At 42.9% G+C, this 23,507-nt stretch overlaps 1 protein-coding gene across 3 annotated transcripts; it reads right to left on the reverse strand.

Moving 5' to 3' along the window:
• Positions 1 to 292: 292 nt before the first annotated feature.
• LOC115442082 (nuclear factor related to kappa-B-binding protein) lies at positions 293 to 21,309 on the reverse strand. 3 transcript variants are annotated; one of them, XM_037437408.1, is made up of 24 exons: positions 20,550 to 21,309; positions 19,470 to 19,763; positions 18,853 to 18,966; positions 18,392 to 18,783; positions 18,177 to 18,307; positions 17,731 to 17,925; positions 15,171 to 15,283; positions 14,912 to 15,027; positions 14,614 to 14,730; positions 13,955 to 14,137; positions 10,765 to 10,911; positions 10,289 to 10,478; positions 9,526 to 10,206; positions 9,252 to 9,338; positions 9,084 to 9,170; positions 8,909 to 9,008; positions 8,765 to 8,829; positions 7,762 to 8,685; positions 7,503 to 7,676; positions 7,128 to 7,206; positions 6,747 to 6,802; positions 6,560 to 6,610; positions 5,747 to 5,984; positions 293 to 1,255 (listed from the first exon to the last, which is right to left on the reverse strand). In XM_037437408.1, exons 1-23 carry the CDS (start codon positions 20,979 to 20,981, stop codon positions 5,853 to 5,855), a joined length of 4,860 nt encoding a protein of 1,619 aa, XP_037293305.1. In that variant the 5' UTR covers positions 20,982 to 21,309; the 3' UTR covers positions 293 to 1,255; positions 5,747 to 5,852. The 3 variants fall into 3 exon arrangements, with proteins under 3 accessions (XP_037293305.1, XP_037293302.1, XP_037293304.1); XM_037437405.1 differs by having other exon boundaries at positions 17,731 to 17,994; XM_037437407.1 differs by lacking the exon at positions 6,560 to 6,610 and having other exon boundaries at positions 17,731 to 17,994.
• Positions 21,310 to 23,507: the final 2,198 nt, after the last annotated feature.

Raw genomic sequence — 23,507 nt, forward strand, 5'->3', positions numbered from 1 at the left:
TTTAAAAGAATATTAGAACTCTTTTATAAAAAAAAGTTACTATTTTATATTTTGACCATAGATGTAACTTGAATTGTGGAACTAAATAGTAAGTTTTTTAATGGTTATTTAAGCAAAAGCATTTCTTATTGGGATATATAAATAAACTAGAATAATAAACTACTTTGTTATACTATTTAGTAGGATTACTGGAAAAAAACTTTAATACAGGAAACATGCAGCTCATTTCAGGACAGTGAATAAACGTAACTTATAAGAAAATAAGAAAGGGATTTTGGAATAAAACGAAAAATGTTTTAAGCAATTGACTTATTCTTCAAATGATTTAAAGTTAATCAGGCCTAGTAACAGACATTATTTGTACAATTGAAAGAAAAAATCATACATCTGTAACAAAATAGCCATCGCTCGTAACAAAATAAACATATTGCAATTGACAGATCTTAAATTGCTACGAATCGATCTGGTGTGGAAAAAATCCACCTTTTTAAATAACCCTTTACCTTCAATATACCGCCATCATCAAAAACTAATTCCGAAGTTATAACTCGATATGAGGAACGTGTGTAATTCCTTAAAAAAATACTATGATCTTAACATACTTCAAGATATTCTCAATGAGATAAATAGACAAAATAAATTATTATTTACCACAAAATACTTCAACTAAATTGTAACTTTACAGTTTAGTAAGTAGAATAAATGAAATACTAATTATCTTTTCTCTACCCCAAGCACGCATCTTCCATTGAACTATCTACACTCAGTTAATATGTACACACCTACACTCACTCCCTTATAGGGACATTTTATTGCCGGTCGAAACATACACGCATTCTCTTTAAACAATTACAATAAATAACCTTTTAAACAATATACAAATTTTAATGAATGTCACAATGTTAAAACTCGAAAATAATTTTATACACCAAAATCAAGTACGGAATAGTCATTTCACAAAGAATCAATAGTTTCGTACATTTTCTCATACGAAAATCTAAACGTTCAGTACAAATACTGTTATAGTACATTCTCAAATGCTTCGTCTAATCGACCCAGTGAGAAGCGTCGACAGTGGATTTTTAATTTTCTTATAAACCCTATATAACACAATATGGTAATATTAGCGAAACGAATCGCTTGTGTATGTAATACTTTATATACATAATTTGTAAGTCTGTCAGCTTGTCATTCGACTAGTTGACTTAAACTAAACATTTCCAATCTAAATAAACACAAACAACTAAATTCGAAACTGTTATATATATGACTGGCAGGTTTAGACCTGTCACAATAAAGACGTCAGTGCGTTATTGACTGTCAACGAGTTTGCATTAAATAATTACATATTTAACATTGGCGACGAGGATTTTACTCAATATTCTCGTAAAAAGTGTATTTACGAAAATATGGCTCAAACATTTGGTATTCTTACGACCTTCGACCACAATTTGCAAACTTGGCCAGAATACAAGGGACGGTTGCTACAATGGTTCGTCGCAAATGACGTCTCTGAAGCTACCGATGCTTCAGGATCCAAACGGCGTGCTATTTTATTAAGCGCACTCAAGGAATCCACGTACAAGCTTGCTGCGAATTTGGCCTTACCGAAAGAACTCATTTCCATCCCGTTCGATGACATATTGGGTCTTCTGGACGGGCATTTTGTCGCCCCCAGTGTGTGGTTTTACGAGAGGTATAAATTTTATTCAGCAATCCAAGTCGAGGGAGAAACCTATCACCAATGGGCGGCGAGATTGCGTGGACTATCGGCAAACTGTGGATTTTTAAACGTGGAGGAAGCATTACGGGACCATTTTGTAATGGCAATGCTACCTGGAACGGAGCGTGAAAAACTATTTGCTCAAGATCCAAAGAGTTTAACGCTAGGAAAAGCGGTGGAGTTAGCAGAGAGGATGCGGTGTGCGCGTGCAGGCGCCTTAGCATCAACGGTCCCGGAAAGGCACCGTCTAACAACGATCAAATACTCAAGATCGACGCCAAAAATAATTCTAGTGTTAAACTGTTGTGTTCGGTTTGCGGTTTTAAAATCATTCTTCAACTCAATGTAGATTCGCTAGCTATAAATGTAAAAGTGCAACGTTAAGGGGCATTTGCGTCGCATGTGTAAAAAATAATTTCTTGGCACATGAGATCACTAGCGGGGATGACGGTGAGTTGTATAATATTCGCACCTATAATGGTGAACCAATGACAGAGGTTGTCACTGTTCTAGGGAAACGGATCAGGTTTCAGGTTGATAGCGGGTCAGCTGTTACTGCGATTTCCGAACGAACGTATTTTAAATATTTTAAGGAAGTAGTGTTGTCCAAAACAACTAAGTATTTAATGTCTTATACTGGTCGACGTATTGAATGCGTAGGTATTGCAAAATTGCCGTTCACATATACTGGAAAAACATGTTCTTTGAATGTGTTTATAATTCGTGATGGCGGTCCGCCACTTTTAGGGAGGGACTTTATATCTTTCTTCCGATTAGAATTACTTCCCGTCAATTTTTGTGAGAAAACCTCAGATTTAATAGTGCGCCTAAAGAATGAATTTCCTCGAGTATTCAGTGATGAGTTAGGGAAATTTAGTAAATATAAAGTAAAACTTAAATTGAAAAATGACGTAAAGCCAATTTTTTAAGCCGCGTCCCGTAGCCTTTGCTTTACGTGATAAGCTGGACAAAGAGATAAAGCGTCTAGTGTGCGTTGGCATATTGAAGCCCGTAGAGCATTCCGAGTATGCTTCGCCCGTGGTGCCCGTGTTAAAGCGCGACGGTTCCATCCGGTTGTGTGCTGATTATTCAATCACAATTAATAAACAACTATTGGTCGATCAATACCCTTTACCCACCGCGCAAGAACTTTTTACAAAGTTACAGGGGGTCAACAGTTCTCTAAGTTGGATCTTTCACAAGCCTACGCACAATGTGTATTAGATGAAGAGTCTCAAAAGTATACAGTTATCAATACTCATAAAGGGTTGTTTAAGTATACGCGCTTAGTATTTGGGTTGTCCAGCGCCCCGGCTATTTTCCAACGCCTCATGGAAAATGTTTTATCAGGTTTGGACGGTGTATTGTGCATGCTCGATGATATTTTGGTGACGGGAGTGAATAGGGCGCAACATCTAAGTAGATTGCGCACTGTACTTGGTCGACTACAGGACGCAGGCCTAACGCTCCAAAATGCCAAATGTGAGTTTTTAAAGAGGAGCTAGAATATTTAGGTTATGTAGTTGATAAGCATGGGTTGAAAAAGTCACCCAAAAGGTTTCAGCAATATTAAACGCTCCAGTTCCAAAAGACGTTGCTAAACTACAATCGTTTTAGGTCTTGTAAATTACTATCGTAATTTTGTGCCTAATGCTTCATCAATTCTCAGTCCTCTATACGCATTGCTACAAAAAATTGTAAATGGTGTTGGACTCCAGAGCATAATGCCGCTTTTAAGAAAATAAAAACATGTTAGTATCGGAACAAGTTTTAGCTCATTTTGATACAAACGCAAAGTAATTTTGACTGTAGATGCTTCTCCGACCGGATTAGGTGCCATTCTGTCACAAGAAGATGCTACAGGGTTGGAGCGGCCAGTATCATTTGCGTCGCGCACACTGAATGTTGCGGAGCGCAGATACTCGCAAATACAGAAAGAAGCGACAGCCATCATATTTGGGGTTCGTCGTTTCCATCAGTATCTTTACGGCAGATCTACTCCTTTTGTTCTTCGAACTGATCACAAGCCCTTAATTACTATATTCGGGCCTCATCGCGGAATACCCGAGATTTCTGCAAATAGATTACAGAGGTATGCACTTTTCTTAAGTGGTTATAATTTTATAATAGAGTATGTCAAAAGTGCTAATAATAGCGCAGATTATTTTTCTCGCGCAAGTTTAGATGATTGTGAGTCATGTGAGATGGATGATCACGTAGCGCACGGAGTTTCAAGATACGTTGAGGATAAGGCAACTTATGTTAATTTTGTTGTAGACTCTAGCTTACCTGTAACGCTTCAGAGGTTACGCGAAGAAACTCAAAAAGATGTGATATTATCTAAAGTGATAAAATATATTTTGAATGGCTGGCCGAAAAAAGTTACAGACGAAAATATACGTAAATTTTTTCTTTGTAGAGACCAACTTTCATTTGAAAATGGTGTGATCATGCGAGGTTTTAAGGTTGTAATTCCTAACGTGTTACAAGCAAGTTTATTGTCAGAGCTTCATAAATCACACTTAGGCATTGTAAAGTCTAAAGCTGAAGCTCGTAGTAGACTTTGGTTTCCGGGTATCGACAAAGCGATAGAATCTATGATTGCTGGCTGTGAAATTTGTACACAGCTAAGACCGTCACCGACGCGGGCACCGCTTGCCGTGTGGCCACACCCGTTACAACCATTTTATAGAGTTCATGTAGATTTCTTAGGTCCTATTAATGGTGAGTGATTTTGTGTCATTGTGGATGCACATTCCAAATGGGTGGAAGTGTACAGAGTGAATTATACTTCTTCGGCCACAGTGATAGCAAAATTATACGATTTCATGTCACGATTCGGGTTGATTCACACGTTGGTTAGTGATAATGCTACATGTTTTGTTTCTGAAGAATTTACGAAATTTTGTTTAGCGAATGGAATATCGCATGTAACGTCGCCCGCCTATCATCCAGCTAGCAATGGCCAGGCGGAGAGCTATGTAAAAAATTATCAAAAAAAGGTATTAAATCCTGTTTGTTATCTAGTAGCAATTTAAAGAACGTTACGAAAAGTTATTAAAATACCTTTTCGATTACAGAAATTCGGTTCATTCTACAACTGGGTCTTCCCCTGCGCAGTTAGTATTTGGGCGGAAACTTCGTTCGCGCCTAGATTTTATTAATCCTATTTCACCGCCATCCCCTTCTGAATCTCTTACCAAATTTGTGAAACGACAACAGTGTTCACAGAGTAGGGCCTATGGAGGTTCCAACAGACAAAGTTTTAAAGCGGGTGATGTTGTTATGTACAAGAAATATCAAGGAAATAAACAATTTACTTGGAATCGTGGCATTGTTACCAAACGAATAGGCAAATTAACATATTTAGTCACGGACTGTACGACCTTAGTGCAAGTGAAAAAGTATAAAAATCAACTCGTAGGAAAGTCTCTTCCTCCTATCTCTAATACCAGTGACGTCCTGGATTTTACGCCTGAACTTTACGAGACAGATACGTCTCCAAGGGAGGACCAAGCGATTGTGTCGCAAAGTTGCACCAGAGAGGGAGATGGAGATAACGAAGTGGCACTACCCGAGGCTCCAGCTGGAGAAAATGAAGTGGCACTAGCCGAGGCTCCAGCCGAATTACCGCTTCAGCCAAACCTGAGCTCTGATGATGAGTTTTTTGAGGCTGTGACATCACATTCGGAAAACCAGTGCGTTCAAGATGGGACGTCAGGTTCAGAATGTCAGGTTGCTCACGAAACTGAGAATCAACTTTCCTCGGAGCAAAGGCCAGGTCAATCGGAGAGATTATTACGCCAAAACAAAGAGTTGATTATAAAGCTTTCTTTTGTATGGACTTGTAATTTGTTATTTTAGTTTATGTTCTGTTATTTAGTTGTACCTTAATAATACTTATGTTATGGGGGAGAAATGTTATATATATGACTGGCAGGTTTAGACCTGTCACAATAAAGACGTCAGTGCGTTATTGACTGTCAACGAGTTTGCATTAAATAATTACATATTTAACAGAAACTGACTCTACCTTTACAATATTCAAGAGATTCGTTTCGTTAACTTACCTTTACATCCACAGAACTATTTGGTAAATGTAAAAAAGTATGTAAACGTGAAAAAATGTTTACTGTGGCGGATGCGCGGGCCTCAGTATTCTGGCTAGCACGTGCCTGCCTCCGACCAGCTTCAGTTGTTGCCCGTCCATTAGTACGCTGCGGACGCCGCTAGATGTCGCCACTGTACTCGCCGCGCCACTCTGCACGAACCACAAACAAAAATTAAGAAACGCACAGTGAATACAGACGTGCAACCATAAATCCATAATGCAAATTACATAATAACCAACTGAAAGCTACCAGATCTACCATAAATGATCTGGGAATCGGAAATGTTAAATTATTTCAATTCATTTCAATAGTAAATATTTGTTAAGCTGTCACCAGACCAGGAACTACATAATATTTTCTATTTTTTAATTATTATATCAAGTCAAGGCATAATACATATTAAAAGCGTAATCCATCCCCTCAAAATCAAACTAGAAAACCTCTATGTTAATCTCGAGTGTGTTATCTTTATGAGCATGTTAAGTGTTTTAAAGTTTTCCATTAGGTGCAGACTGAGTGTTAAGACGAAAGAGGCAAATGATCAGCCAATCAGGGCGTGATTTTCACGCGAGCCGCATCCTGATTGGTCGAGCATTTCCTCGAGACCGGTCGTTAAATGGACGCACCCATTCACGAAACCATTCAACCGTGCAATCAAATCTAGTGTCATCATGCAATCATAAATCGTATACTCAGTCAAAACATGCAAGCTGGCATAATTCACCTGTTGAATTTTAATTCCCTGTGCGAGTTTTACTTGTTGTATTGGATTCACCTAAAATGTATTGGAGTCGCCATTAGCTTGGTATCGACATTGTAGAACTTTTGTATAAGACCATTTTGTATTTTTTTAACTATATTATAGAAACAAAGAATTTCTCAAATGAGTGATGTAAAAAACTAAAAATTACCTGTTGTAGTTTCAAAACAGGCGCCGATGAAGACGAGGTTGTGATGGTTTGCGCGCCTGAAAATTAATGTAATTTAATAAAAAAAAAACTTTATTTTATCCTGACGTAGCAAAATTACACTGCAACAGTTTATAAACAAAACTTTATGGACCAAGGAAACATTGCAACTCTCGATGGTCGTGACGTCACTTCATTTGAAGTTGATGACAGGTAATGCAAATCGAAGCAAACACTTCTTTACGTTACAGACAGCAGAGTTTTGACAAAATAGGATTCAGCCGCAAAGTCAATGGTCTATGACAAGCGTGTCGGTTGCCATCTCCTAACGCTAGAAAACTATAAATTAGCAAGAGACTAACGAAGCTATAACAATATACTTGCCGATATTGCTGAGGACTAATGTCTGCGAGGAGGGAGCACCTCCACTGGACGTTACTCGAATAGCACTGCCATCACTTTGCTATAATCAACAAAACCAAAAACCTTTAATTATTAGATAATGAAATAATATTTATATTAGTATAACAATAGTGAATTGTTTGTAAGATATGACAATGTAAGTGAACTGTTTGTTATATATGATGTTTTGTAATATATGACATTCTTTGACGTAATCGAATAACTTGACCTGACTGACCCTAAAGACTAATCAACGTTTAGTTCAAAGCAGTGAAGGTAATCAAATTGAAGTTCGCTGTTTGCACGTTCTTATCTCGGAAAACATTAGCCACCAATGATAATCCAATACGATAGGACCTGCAGGATGATGTTGTGCAGCGGCTTGGCGGCGGTGAGCAGCAGCGGCCGCGCCAGCCGCGACGCGGGCGCCAGCACGCGCACCGCGCCGCGCGCGCGCACTCCCGCCGCGCCCGCCACGCCCGCCGCGCCCGCGCTCCCGCCCACCACGCTCTCCAGAGATATCATCTGACCCTGCACACAAATTATAACAATAAACTCTCATTCTATATGTTTCGGGGTAAAATCATTGTTTGTTACCACCAAAAAAACTTTTTACCTGTGAATTGGTGAGCAATTTGGCAACTATTGGCTGGCCCGTCGCAGATTTTTCTACTGGCGTTTGACTTCGAATAACCTGCGATATTGATTTTCCAGCTTGATTGGCTAAATGCACTGTTTGTCCACTAGCTAATTGCAACGTTTGTCCACTCGACAACTGCACTGTCTGTCCACTTGATAACTGTAGTGTTTGACCGCTGGGCAATTGAACTGTCTGTCCCCCAGCCAGTTGAACTGTTTGCCCACCTAATTGAACTGTTTGAGAACCTAATTGCACACTTTGCCCACCCGCCATTTGAACACTTTGTCCTGCCAATTGAACGTTCGTTCCACTTAATTGCACAGTCTGAACGTTACCACTAGATAGCTGAACCGTTTGCCCGCTCGGTAACTGCACGCTTTGTGACGGCAGAACACTTTGACTAGCAACTTGAACACTTTGACCACTGGGTAATTTAACAGTATGCCCCGTCAACTGTACACTTTGACCGGCCAATTGTACAGTTTGTCCCCCAATGTGAACCGTTTGTCCCGCAAGTTGCACCGTTGACACAGGTATCTGCACGGTTGGTTGACTGCTAGTTTGTATATTTTTCACTGTAGCTGAAGTCTGCAATGCGCGCGGACTGGGGCTCTTCACAGCAGTAGTAGACATCTTTACAGCCTGTACTGCTTGAGGCGAGGCTAGCTGTACAGTCTGCCCGCTTGGTAGCCGAACACTATGCGTCGGTAACTGCAAGGAGGACAGCTGTAAGGTGTGCCCAGATGTTAATTGCACAGCTTGACCACCGGGCAAATGAACAGTCTGATTCGCCGCTAACTGTACAGTCCGACCGCCAGCCAGTTGGACAGTGCGCGTCGACATTGATGACGTCACAGCGGTGGGCACACTGCTTACGACGGTGGTAGCACTCGGCGCAGTCTGTAATTGAAGCCAGTAACGTTAGCAAATAGTATATTTCAGGATACATTGTGACGAAGAAAATAAAAGAGGCAATTACCTGAGCAATAGTCGTAACCGAGGATGTGGTTGGCGTAGTGGTACGTTTTTTGGGCGTCGGAGTGCCTATAATGAAATTAGGTTATTTTGTAGCATCGAATCAAATTTAGCATAATAAAATGTTAAAAATAGATTAGATACATACCTGACTGCATTAAAGCACGCGGTGATATTAGCGACTTCCCTGATGAAGGCGTCGCTGGACTTAGTACTCTGACCACTCCTCGGCGAGACGTTGGCGTCACCTAAAAATCATTCACATCGTGTTTGATATTTGAGGTGGTAAAATATATTTCAATATAGTAATCTCGGGATCTTACCTGTGGTGTAGTATTATTACTAGTGGCAGATGCCGTTGTCTGAACCGTGGGAGGCCTTATTAACAAAGAACGTGTGCCTTGAACCACCTAAAACATAAAGTTTCGTTAATTAACAGCCCTTATTAGATAGTAGATACTGTACAATTGTTCACATAAATTGATACACACCTTATTTATACTCTGTGCAGCAGTTGTTGTCGGAAGAGAATGTATGAGGGTGGTGTTTTGTACTTGCGTTTGGTTTGGTAAAACTACCTGTAATTTTTTATGAAAGTTATGAATGTATTTACATCTTGAAAAAGCTATTTAAAAAAATTATCTTATGACAAAAATTAAGCTTTATAATGTATAGATCAACTCAATAGTTGACTGATATAAATATTTATTACAAAATCATGTTAATTTCTAATACACTAGCAAATACCACTTGTGTTCCACTGACCTGTGACTCAGACTTCTGCAAAGGCCTCTGCTTGATCAGCGGCGACTTCTGCGGCGTGGTCACTAGCGACGGCATCGACTTCGACATAGACGCACTGGTTTGGCACAACGACGCCGCCACATTCAGATTGAGTTGCGATTGAGTCACTATACTCTTAGGCAATGTCGACACAGTCTGTTTAGGGGACGGCGTGGGTTTCACCACCGTCGACTGTCGCGCCGGAGCGGACAGCTTAGGCACCGGAGGCGTTCCTTGTTTGGCTTGCGACGTTTCTTTAGCCCCTTGCGCCGCCGCATTCGGCTTCGCTGCCTGAAGTACAGTCTTTACCGCTTGCGCCGCAGTCTTCGCCTGTATCAGACTCGCTTGCTTAATCGACTGAGCCATCAAGTTGGCCTGTTTCACTGATTGAGTCATTAGCGCCGCTTTATTCGAGCCCATTTGCTTGGTGACGCCTTGCTTGACAGAGGCCGCCTTCGGTTTGGCCGGTGGAGTTGCAACTAGTTTTCCTTTGGGTTTAACCGGCAGAGGTACTTGCGGTTGTTTGGTTTGTTGAGTGGCTTGCATAAGGAGTTGTGCGGACGACAGCTGCGGGACAGTAGACGACACGTTGCTGTCGTCAACGTCCACGTCACTGTCCGACGCTTCCACGATCTCTTCCACATTACCCACTTCGAGCTCCACCTAGAGTGTTTGATTAATAAAGTTAGAAAATGTGGAAATTCTTTGAATAGATAATTACTATTCCAATGAAATTTATTATTACCGAGTGTGGTGGTGTGGTTACAGCAAGGTCTTTGACAGGCGTGGCGGCGGGCGGCGGTCGGGGTGGCGCGGGGGGCGCGAGGGGCGGCGGCGGGGCGGGCGCGGGGAGCGCGGCGGGGGGCGCGGGGGGCGCGGGGAGCGACGCCGCCTTGCGCCCGCGACCGCACAGCTTCAGCCACTCCTCCTCGCTTCTGTCATATTCATTGTAAGGTTCGTCGTCATTACAAACACTTGATAATGACTAGGGATAACTAATACCTAAACTTAAAATAAAGTATAAAAAACAACATATTTATCTTTATGCGATTTTCATAAAGTATAAGTACTATTTATTTCATCGCTAATTCCCAAATATTTGCACTCATTCATTTACAAAACATAATTTATATCTAAGATTTTCAAAGATAAAGCCGCAATGCCTACTATCTACATTATCATCTAGATAGATAAAATAAATATTTTTGGTATTAAAATTACCTATGCCTGTGTAAATACGTCCACACAGCCGTTCGTTGATCGTATTTAACGATTGGATCTCTCTTAACTGAATTAAATTTATCCAATGTTGTCGTAATCGCGGCGAGAAGTGCCTGGTCGCTGCATGCCCCTATCCATTGTGACATTCTGTAAACACAAGTAGATGGTCATATTATAATTTACAAAGTAGAGAAGTACGAACAAATAACATAAATTTACGGTAAAAGGACTAGAAAAGCTAGAAAGGATCAAATATTCTAATATTATATAAGTATCAAGAAGCCTTTGATCTGAGATAGATTTGTATCCTTTAACGCATACCAGCAAACCATAACAATTAAAAATAATAAAGCTTTTTTATCTATATACGATTCTAAAAGTACTATAACAATATTAATTTACTAATTGAATGAAAGTTGTAAATATCCAAGTGTCAGTAATTTATTTATTTATGAAGTAGGAGTTACTTACTGTCAAGGTTCGTACATAATAAATACATACATACATACATTCGAAAAGGTAGCAGTAGCATTTATTATTAAACTAAGACAAAAAAGTTACTCAAATTAACAAAATAACTGAATACGTATGTAATGATATTATTAAGTTCAACAAACGACGACTAAATACAAGTAAATAAGGCTAGCAGAAGGCGGATTTCCGTTAGGTCATGTGGGTCAACTGTTTCCGAATAAGATATTGACATTATAGTAATGTGTAATAGTGTGTTGTGTACTGACTTGAGCAGCGTGAGCACGTCGTGTCGCGTGCCCTCGCCGCTGGCAGGCGCGCGAGCGCGTCGCGCACGAGCGCGCCGAAGATATTGACATTATAGTAATGTGTAATAGTGTGTTGTGTACTGACTTGAGCAGCGTGAGCACGTCGTGTCGCGTGCCCTCGCCGTTGGCACGAGCGCGCCGAAGATATTGACATTATAGTAATGTGTAATAGTGTGTTGTGTACTGACTTGAGCAGCGTGAGCACGTCGTGTCGCGTGCCCTCGCCGTTGGGCAGGCGCGCGCGCGTCGCGCACGAGCGCGCCGAAGATATTGACATTATAGTAATGTGTAATAGTGTGTTGTGTACTGACTTGAGCAGCGTGAGCACGTCGTGTCGCGTGCCCTCGCCGTTGGGCAGGTGAGCGCGTCGCGCACGAGCGCGCCGAAGATATTGACATTATAGTAATGTGTAATAGTGTGTTGTGTACCGACTTGAGCAGCGTGAGCACGTCGTGTCGCGTGCCCTCGCCGTTGGGCAGGCGTCGCGCACGAGCGCGCCGAAGATATTGACATTATAGTAATGTGTAATAGTGTGTTGTGTACTGACTTGAGCAGCGTGAGCACGTCGTGTCGCGTGCCCTCGCCGTTGGGCAGGCGGCGAGCGCGTCGCGCACGAGCGCGCCGAAGATATTGACATTATAGTAATGTGTAATAGTGTGTTGTGTACTGACTTGAGCAGCGTGAGCACGTCGTGTCGCGTGCCCTCGCCGTTGGGCAGGCGCGCGAGCGCGTCGCGCACGAGCGCGCCGAAGATATTGACATTATAGTAATGTGTAATAGTGTGTTGTGTACTGACTTGAGCAGCGTGAGCACGTCGTGTCGCGTGCCCTCGCCGTTGGGCAGGCAGAGCGCGTCGCGCACGAGCGCGCCGAAGATATTGACATTATAGTAATGTGTAATAGTGTGTTGTGTACTGACTTGAGCAGCGTGAGCACGTCGTGTCGCGTGCCCTCGCCGTTGGGCAGGCGCGCGAGCGCGTCGCGCACGAGCGCGCCGAAGATATTGACATTATAGTAATGTGTAATAGTGTGTTGTGTACTGACTTGAGCAGCGTGAGCACGTCGTGTCGCGTGCCCTCGCCGTTGGGCAGGCGCGCGAGCGCGTCGCGCACGAGCGCGCCGAAGATATTGACATTATAGTAATGTGTAATAGTGTGTTGTGTACTGACTTGAGCAGCGTGAGCACGTCGTGTCGCGTGCCCTCGCCGTTGGGCAGGCGCGCGAGTCGCGCACGAGCGCGCCGAAGATATTGACATTATAGTAATGTGTAATAGTGTGTTGTGTACTGACTTGAGCAGCGTGAGCACGTCGTGTCGCGTGCCCTCGCCGTTGGGCAGGCGCGCGAGCGCGTCGCGCACGAGCGCGCCGAAGATATTGACATTATAGTAATGTGTAATAGTGTGTTGTGTACTGACTTGAGCAGCGTGAGCACGTCGTGTCGCGTGCCCTCGCCGTTGGGCAGGCGCGCGAGCGTCGCGCACGAGCGCGCCGAAGATATTGACATTATAGTAATGTGTAATAGTGTGTTGTGTACTGACTTGAGCAGCGTGAGCACGTCGTGTCGCGTGCCCTCGCCGTTGGGCAGGCGCGCGAGCGCGTCGCGCACGAGCGCGCCGAAGATATTGACATTATAGTAATGTGTAATAGTGTGTTGTGTACTGACTTGAGCAGCGTGAGCACGTCGTGTCGCGTGCCCTCGCCGTTGGGCAGGCGCGCGAGCGCGTCGCGCACGAGCGCGCCGAAGATATTGACATTATAGTAATGTGTAATAGTGTGTTGTGTACTGACTTGAGCAGCGTGAGCACGTCGTGTCGCGTGCCCTCGCCGTTGGGCAGGCGCGCGAGCGCGTCGCGCACGAGCGCGCCGAAGATATTGACATTATAGTAATGTGTAATAGTGTGTTGTGTACTGACTTGAGCAGCGTGAGCACGTCGTGTCGCGTGCCCTCGCCGTTGGGCAGGCGCGCGAGCGCGTCGCGCACGAGCGCGCCGAAGATATTGACATTATAGTAATGTGTAATAGTGTGTTGTGTACTGACTTGAGCAGCGTGAGCACGTCGTGTCGCGTGCCCTCGCCGTTGGGCAGGCGCGCGAGCGCGTCGCGCACGAGCGCGCCGAAGATATTGACATTATAGTAATGTGTAATAGTGTGTTGTGTACTGACTTGAGCAGCGTGAGCACGTCGTGTCGCGTGCCCTCGCCGTTGGGCAGGCGCGCGAGCGCGTCGCGCACGAGCGCGCCGAAGATATTGACAGTTATAGTAATGTGTAATAGTGTGTTGTGTACTGACTTGAGCAGCGTGAGCACGTCGTGTCGCGTGCCCTCGCCGTTGGGCAGGCGCGAGCGCGTCGCGCACGAGCGCGCCGAAGATATTGACATTATAGTAATGTGTAATAGTGTGTTGTGTACTGACTTGAGCAGCGTGAGCACGTCGTGTCGCGTGCCCTCGCCGTTGGGCAGGCGCGCGAGCGCGTCGCGCACGAGCGCGCCGAAGCCGGCGTGGCGCGGCCGCTCCGCGCACAGCAGCGCCGCGCCCGCGCCCGCCGCCGCCGCGCCGCCCCACAGCCGCACGCACGGACCCACCACCGCGCGGTACCTGCGCACACGACACACGCCCGTCACACCTCACTAGTGCCCACCTACCCATCGAGTTCTTCATCGAGATACGATGATGAAACGCTCTTTTAGTACACTGTTCTCATTCAAAATACAATAATATAGCTAACGACATATCTATAAACACATGACAAAATATTGACAAAACTGCCTCACAAAAATAATATTTTATTGGATCAGTAACGGCCTAACCCCAGTAGCAGAGAACCATATACCGTACTATTATTTTGCTATAGTATTGTCTCTACGATCCTTAAACCAATTTAAAAAAAAAACATTCATGAGTTACACATAACATAACCCTTCAACTTTAACCACTGTGCGCATTGGTGAAAACTGTATGAAAATCCGTTAACGATTTTTTTAATTTATTGCGTTGAAACAGACAGAAAGTCCAACGTGTATATTTTATAATATGTATTGATTAAATAAAATAAATTATAACAGTTTACATACCCGTGTTGTATGTACGTGAAAGGTTTCGCCGCAGATAAAAACCTTCGTCGTTCTTGTGCTCTAAATTCTGCTATTTCCGCAGTAGTCGGTGACCGCACCACCCATGAAGTTGGATATCTACAAATTGAATTCCTTATTAAATCAATGTTATACAATGCGTTTTTGGTCACATGAAACTATATTTGTATTTTGTGTTGTAATAATACCCGATGAGTTATATATATTATTAGTTATAGAATTATATATATTATTTACATTATCTCCAATATTCTAATGCAGGCTAATGTAAATTGGATACCTAGGAGGAGGCGCTTCACATGCTGGTTGAACGGGTGATGCTGCTCTTAACCATCGCTCACATAATCGTCCCAATATTGCATCACAATCTCGACCCGCACCAATCCATTGATACATCTATGATGGTGTATAAAAATAATTAGTACTTTTACAATAATTATAAATAAAATATTAGATTTTTGTCTAACTAAGGCAAATAATTCAAACTTTAAAGCTTGCTACAAATTATTTGAAGGTAATGAAAGTAAGATTATAATTACCTGTGTTTCAGGCAAAAATTGCAAATATGGCACAAAATCATCTGGATGCGGCCCTCTTTCGCCAGCCAGAAAATCTAATGCTGAATCTAATTCCGCACACCAGTCATCAGACACTGAAAAAAAAGATACATGCCATAATCACTGGTAAATAATATATTCATTATATATATAAAAAAAAATATATATGAATATATTATTTGAATCCAATGTGTTTTCTTTTATTATAAACATAAAGATGAATATGTGTATCACTTTAATGAGGCATAACACATATGTGAACGTGTAATTGGTATTTGGCAAATTTAGGACTACGGTGTTCCCTTTGCTAGTATATAAGACTAGCTTTTGCCCCCGGCTCCGCCCGCGTTATAAAGTTTTTGGGGCTAAAGTTTTCCGTTATAAAAGTCACGCTATATATTTTCCCGGGAGCCTATGTTCTTCCTAGGGTCTCAAACTGTCTTCATACCAGATTTCATCTTAATACGTTGAGTACTTTTTGAGTTTAACACGTTCAGGGAGACAGATGCAGAGGGGGACTTTGTTTTATAATATATTTTTGTAGAACTTAAGAAGAATAATCCGCTTACGCAGCGCACGCAACGGAAGCTCTCAAAACTAATAAATTTTCCCCATTTTTGCAATATGTTTCATTACTGCTTCGCTCCTATTGGTCATAGCGTGATGATATATAACTTATAGCAGTCCACAAACAAAGGGCTATCCAATACAAAAAGATTTTTTCTTTTGAACCGGTAGTTCCTGAGATTAGCGCGTTCAAAAAAACAAACTCTTCAGCTTTATATAATAGTATAGAAGTATAGATATGTGCTTTAGATACCTGTTTCTGGAAAGCAGGTAATTGAATGATGTGTTGATACTATATATTAGGTGGACGGAGAATTGTCAAAGGCCGTGTTCTACTTACTCACAGTGGTACCCGGTGTTGAGCGGTGCAATGCGCGAGACGAGAACGGCGCGGCGCGGCCCCAGCGGCAGGAGGCATTAACACTAGAGTGAAGGTGTATACTCACAGTGGTACCAGGTGTTGAGCGGCGCGATGGGCGAGGCGAGCACGGCGCGTACGCGGGCGCGCAGCTGCGGTGTGGAGGCAGTAACACTAGAGTGAAGGTGTATACTCACAGTGGTACCAGGTGTTGAGCGGCGCGATGGGCGAGGCGAGCACGGCGCGTGCGCGGGCGCGCAGCTGCGGTGTGGAGGCAGTAACACTAGAGTGAAGGTGTATACTCACAGTGGTACCAGGTGTTGAGCGGCGCGATGGGCGAGGCGAGCACGGCGCGTGCGCGGGCGCGCAGCTGCGGTGTGGAGGCAGTAACACTAGAGTGAAGGTGTATACTCACAGTGGTACCAGGTGTTGAGCGGCGCGATGGGCGAGGCGAGCACGGCGCGTGCGCGGGCGCGCAGCTGCGGTGTGGAGGCAGTAACACTAGAGTGAAGGTGTATACTCACAGTGGTACCAGGTGTTGAGCGGCGCGATGGGCGAGGCGAGCACGGCGCGTGCGCGGGCGCGCAGCTGCGGTGTGGAGGCAGTAACACTAGAGTGAAGGTGTATACTCACAGTGGTACCAGGTGTTGAGCGGCGCGATGGGCGAGGCGAGCACGGCGCGTGCGCGGGCGCGCAGCTGCGGTGTGGAGGCAGTAACACTAGAGTGAAGGTGTATACTCACAGTGGTACCAGGTGTTGAGCGGCGCGATGGGCGAGGCGAGCACGGCGCGTGCGCGGGGCGCGCAGCTGCGGTGTGGAGGCAGTAACACTAGAGTGAAGGTGTATACTCACAGTGGTACCAGGTGTTGAGCGGCGCGATGGGCGAGGCGAGCACGGCGCGTGCGCGGGCGCGCAGCTGCGGTGTGGAGGCAGTAACACTAGAGTGAAGGTGTATACTCACAGTGGTACCAGGTGTTGAGCGGCGCGATGGGCGAGGCGAGCACGGCGCGTGCGCGTGCGCGCAGCTGCGGTGTGGAGGCAGTAACACTAGAGTGAAGGTGTATACTCACAGTGGTACCAGGTGTTGAGCGGCGCGATGGGCGAGGCGAGCACGGCGCGTGCGCGGGCGCGCAGCTGCGGTGTGGAGGCAGTAACACTAGAGTGAAGGTGTATACTCACAGTGGTACCAGGTGTTGAGCGGCGCGATGGGCGAGGCGAGCACGGCGCGTGCGCGGGCGCGCAGCTGCGGTGTGGAGGCAGTAACACTAGAGTGAAGGTGTATACTCACAGTGGTACCAGGTGTTGAGCGGCGCGATGGGCGAGGCGAGCACGGCGCGTGCGCGGGCGCGCAGCTGCGGTGTGGAGGCAGTAACACTAGAGTGAAGGTGTATACTCACAGTGGTACCAGGTGTTGAGCGGCGCGATGGGCGAGGCGAGCACGGCGCGTGCGCGGGCGCGCAGCTGCGGTGTGGAGGCAGTAACACTAGAGTGAAGGTGTATACTCACAGTGGTACCAGGTGTTGAGCGGCGCGATGTGCGAGGCAGGAGCACGGCGCGTGCGCGGGCGCGCAGCTGCGGTGTGGAGGCAGTAACACTAGAGTGAAGGTGTATACTCACAGTGGTACCAGGTGTTGAGCGGCGCGATGGGCGAGGCGAGCACGGCGCGTGCGCGGGCGCGCAGCTGCGGTTTGGAGGCGCGGTGCGCGGCTCGCGCGGGGAACAGCGCGCGCACCAGCGACAGGAAGCTCGCGTGCGTCGTCTCCGTCAGGCATTCCTCTGCCTCTACCACCTCTTCCATCTCCACACCGCCCTCTGTCGAAGTGTCAACTTGAATCACCTCACCTGACTCATCAGCCAGCTCTACTGGTAATGCCATCATGTCTGCAATGCCACCAACAACATTTTATCACAATGTTACATTCTACGCTGCATATATTTCAAGCTGACCAATTTTAGAGTCATAACACTTTCATTTTTGTTTACTCTATGTTGCTTATTGCAACGACTTGGACTAATATGGGTCAAATGAACTAAAAAATAATATTTTACTCATATATGCTCACCAAGTCCATCCAGATCTTCCAATTTAATTGGATATGGTTGATTATGTCTAGATGAATTTTGCATTGGCGTCATAGAGTCAGGTGGTTCTTGTTTTATAACACTCTTCATTTCAGTGTCACTATAGCTTAAACTGAAAATGAAACATATTGTATAACTATTGTTCTAAACTAGTGTAACAAAATAATCTCCAAAAATATTATGAGTTAATACTCACCTTGATACAGCAGTTGAGTATTTAGCATCAATACTTTCTCTTTTGACCTCTACACGGTCTAACGATTTTTTAGATATTTTTGGGCTAGTAACTGGATCTACAGTAGATGAGCTTTCTGAATCAGACTCTTCTTGTTCACACTTTATTTTAATATTAGGCAACAGTGGTTTATTATCAGTGCTATCAAGTTGTTCCTCCTTTAACTTTTTCATTGCTTTGGTCTCTTGTGATTTTGTCTGTTTCCCACCTACTTTTGGTCCCCTCTTTAGCTTTTGTATAGGTGAACCTGTTTTTTGACTACCAAACATAAGTTTTTTGGCACCATTCACAACAGCCACTCTTTGTTTTATATCATCCAAAGTGATCCCAATTACATTCAATTCAGGATGGTTCTGAAAACATGATCATAATATTATCTCAATGAAAAGAGAACTATACTATTTTACAATTATAAAACAAACCTCTCTATACTGTCTCCTTGCTCTGTGTGCTGCTAGAACATTCTTTAAGCATTCTAAAGAGGTTGGTAGTGATTGATCTGAACCACCTAATGTGCCCGATATACTTTCAGCATTCTGCAAACAATTATAATACAATTAGTTTCCTTATATTGCTCATTGCTAAATAAAATCAAACACCTGTAAAATTAGTCAATAGATCATACAACTTAGTAAACATTTGTGGCAAGTTAGTTTCAAATTCTTATTAGTTTCCACTTCACAATCAAGGACATTTCAAACAGTGACATTCATATATATTTACTAGTAAATATACTCTGTAAATACCAGAAAATATATGTACATATTACATTCACATGAACTATTACCATGTTAGAATATTATATAAATTAGTTTATGTATCAGAAGACCACAGCTATTCTTTAGGTTACTATAGATATATACATTACATTCTACAACCTATATATTCATAAATATTTGTTATATTATAATAATTCTTTATAATTATTTTTTATATTATTAAGAATTATTTGAATCAAATCAATCTAACCTAACTTGATTGCCAGGTTAGTATTCTATGAAAAAAAAAAAGGAATAAATATATCAAAATGTCAATTAACCTGTACAGAGTTAACTTGTTTCCTCCTTTTTATGAACTGTTCAGGAGGTCCTTCAGGGTAATTTTCATCTTCAGTCTCGTCCCCACCCACCTCACTTCTAATAGCTGCTAACTCCTCAAAGTATCTTTGTCTAGCTCTCACATACACTGGCTTGAAATTGTTCTTACTTGATGGTTTTGGTGGAAGATGTGATATTTTTGGAGTAGGTCCAGGTGGAGCAGCTCTTGCAGCTGCTAACAGTCTCTCACGTGATATGAGTACTTCAGGCAACAGTTTTGCATAATATGATTTCCTCTGAAATGAAAAAACACAATGAATTCTTACATAATTTATTGATGTCATTACAAACACATTATAGTTTAATTATCCAGTATTTGGTAGAATTCAAAAATATTGTCTTTATCAACAGTTTTATTAATCTACTGCAATTAAATTATTTCTTATCATCCAATATTTTTATTATACATATAAGTATAATATAAGGCATGTAAGCCTTATGAATTTCAAGAGATGTACAATGTGCAGATACTTTCAGTATATTATATGTAGGTATTTAATAAACATTGTTTATTTTTCCATTATCCTTTAATTACACTTGTCTATACCAAAATTGCCTTTCAAATGAAACTGTACTATATTTATAGAATTTTACTTGCTGAATAGAAAATTAAAAAATCCAATGCAATTTTTTTGTGTATATAGTGAATGCAACATACAAATATAGCATTTATTTTAAAGCGCAGAAAATGTTTCAGTTTTGTAGACCAATGTTATTTATGAGTATCCATAAATCTTTTAAACACTAAAGAAGCTAATGTCCAACAACAATAATTTGGCAGCAAACTAAACATATTTGTTAGGAAATCATTAGTGATTTGTATTTCAACCAATCTCCCAATAATCTTAAAATGTACCACAAAGTTTACAAACATTTAAAAGAACAATGCCAGCTTGACCTCAGTTTTTGTTTACACTTAAATGTTTTGTTTCAACACCAAGGTATATGTATCATCCCAAATACACACATAGCACATTATATAAACACTAAGATTCTCACAAAAATATTGAGCATGAACGCACCTTGTGCCTCTGTTGCTTAATCCTGGCTTTCGTCAGGAACTTTCTCATCTTGGCAATATCCGGTCTGTAGTTGCCTTGTCTTAAATTATTATAAAAATCACCAAGTGGTGATGTGAAATGAAAGGGTTCATGATTGAACAGCATCTTAATAGTAGTTTGCTTCTCTTCCTCCTCATTTTCAGAGAACGTTGGCAACAAAGCTAAAAGTTCCTCTTTGTGTTTTTCTTCCAATGAATCCCAAGTTTTCATGGAAAAGAACTCTTTGAATACAGCATAGTCCTCGCATAATTCTTGTGGTAGCTCCAAAGTTTGTCCAAGGATACGAACCGGTTCCATGACCTCCTCGTCGCCCTCCGAGCTCCCGCTCGAGGAATCCGAAGAGCTGCTGCTCTCCTCACTGTAGCTCTGATCACTATCCATCTTTTCTTCCATCACGCGACAGATAATATAGGATTTCGTGCACCAGTGATGCAATAGCTAGATGTATCACTCACTTCAATGTAGATTTTCCGTCCAATTCATTGGATTTTCACGTTGCTTGGAAGTAGTTGTTTACGAAAAACCCAAGGAATGGTATATTGAAGTCAAACAAAGAGCCATGAAGTTTTTTTAAACAGCCGTCAAGTCTTGTCTAAAATAAAATAGAGCGCACACGCCAAACCGCGATGTTTCATACATACTATGCGCCAGAACGGAACATTGCGACGAGAAAATAGCTTGACAATCAAGAATAGCGACATTTTGTCCGCAAAATGGAATTTAAAAATAAAACGTAGTTTGTCTTTGGCGAAACTGTAATGGTGTCTATGGTTGGGTCAATGACACATGATTTAGGAATGAACCGTAGACAATAATTTTTAAAGTTACGATTGTTATCTACGTACGAATCTATTGATGTACTACATGGATTTTTATGTACAGTCTGCTCTAGAATAAAAACGGAGTCCAGCTAAAGCTGGCAATACATGTTAGCTGAGCCTTACTAGGCCAGGTATGGGCCAATGTCAACGTGTAGATAGCTTAATTGTCTTGCCTTGAGATCATTCGGTGTAGCTTGACTATTTATAGCGAAGTTAAGGCAAGCACTAACGCTTATACATCTAATTTAACATTACGTGTCACTTATCCCACTTATGCACGATAAAAATTGACAACGCAGAAAGTATAGACACACAGGCGTATTGTGGACACATCCACAAAACTCGTCTATATTGACCGCGTTGCATTGTTTTTTTTTCACACTTGCCAAACGTCTAGTTCAACTTAGTATAGAGATGGTATACATGCCGTCAAACCATTTGAACCATCGCTTGTAGATGTCCGCAGAGAAGCGAACCCTAGGTTTTTTTTTTTTTTTTTTTTTTTTTTTTTTGTTTTCGCGGAGAAAGTCCCTTATTACTACCGTCCAGTCTTCGCGGGGGGCGACTGAGCGGTTATGTTGGGGTAACCGTTGCCTTACGACCCGACAATTGAAGCAGCCCGGGACCCTCGGGCGGCGGTCGGGCCGAGTCCCTAACCAATGACCCTAACCTAAGTCCCTACGCAACGGCCTACCAACTAAAACTCCGCGTTGACCCTCTTCGGCGCATAAGGGACGACTGCGGGCTTCCCGAGACAGCAGGTCCGAGTCTTCGTCCGCGGCCGCCCTGCGCGGTGCCGCCTTGCGGCCCGTCTCCTAAATGTGGGGGGCTCCTAAGCCCCTCGCACCGAAGGACGCTCTCAGCGTCAACGGCAGCATGAGGTCAACGCCACACTGCCGTCCATCCCGGGGTCAACCGAAAATGTGCAAGAAATGCACAAAAATGCACTAGGGCGGACAGCCCCCTGCTGCCCGCCGACGACCCCCTTCGTGGCCCCTATAAGTCGCCTCTTACGACAGGCAGGGGTTTACCGTGGTGGTATTCTCCAAACGCCCCCATTCCACAGGGCGGAAACCCTAGGTAACGGCTTTTCGACCAAATGATTGGTAGATCAGGTAACTTTTGGCTCCTCCTCCCACTCTCTAATTAAGCCCTGCCTACTGCGTCCACTGTTGTAACAACATCAAGGAATTTTAAGCATAGTGGCTCGATTCACGCCTTCGATATATACGATGTACGATACATGCGAAGTTAACATTTATAATATGTCTGCTGTGTTGACTATTTACGTAAGTACATATTTATATATAATATCGCTGCAATAACTAAGAAGTAAGAACGTCATGTTACATGATATGTTGTACTGATTTAGTTTAAAAACATTCAACATTAAATAGTACCATATTGATAAAATAGTTGAAATTTTGTTGAAGTACCGAAATAATAGTTATCGGATTTTATCACAGTTTTTAATACTTTTTAATTTTTTTCCCAACGTTTTGCAGACTTGGCAAGCTTCATGGTCACAGGACGGACTGACTATTAGTCGTCTATATAGTCAATGTTACAATATCTACCTACATCCAATCCAATTTGCAATTTATTGTGACTGGCTGCCTACATTTTATAATTATCCTTTTTTTTTAAATCTAACTGTTGACGATCCGATCTACGCAGAATGAGCTCACAATGTCAGTATGGAAGCCGGTCTTCTAGATTCAGATTGAATTAAATTAACAGGATCCCAGCTTTGTGCAATTCTCCAACTATCTTCTCTATTGTAATTTGGATGTTTATTAATTTCAAACGCCTCGAGTATCATTCTAGGTAGGAATCAGTATTCCTTGAAAATAATTTGTGAATTGTCTAGGCGAAAATAATATTAGTGAGCCTTCTTCCGAATGTTTAATTGCTTACTGTAGACTTCATAGTGTCGGTGTTTCACGTTAGCTATAATATGTCCTTTAACTCGCGTCTTTTTGTTTGTTTGACCGGTTTTTACAGAAGTATATAATACATGACAGGTGATAAAAATGAACTACCCTTCTTAAGCGGCTTCAAATAACTTTTGATAGAATCACGCTTTCAGGATATACTT

The sequence above is a fragment of the Manduca sexta genome, chromosome 11 (genome assembly GCF_014839805.1).
Source record: "Manduca sexta isolate Smith_Timp_Sample1 chromosome 11, JHU_Msex_v1.0, whole genome shotgun sequence".
NCBI lineage: Eukaryota > Metazoa > Arthropoda > Insecta > Lepidoptera > Sphingidae > Manduca > Manduca sexta.

Bases quoted from the DNA above. Each gene is read 5' to 3' on its own strand.
- LOC115442082 (XM_037437405.1), bottom strand. From the start codon at position 20,981: ATGGAAGAAAAGATGGATAGTGATCAGAGCTACAGTGAGGAGAGCAGC. The intron at 18,308-18,391 runs GTGAGTATTAAC...TTTCATTTTCAG, and splicing joins TACTCAACTGCTGTATCAAG to TTTAAGCTATAGTGACACTG. The intron at 10,912-13,954 runs GTCAGTACACAA...TTGTGTTTACAG, and splicing joins GACGTGCTCACGCTGCTCAA to AATGTCACAATGGATAGGGG.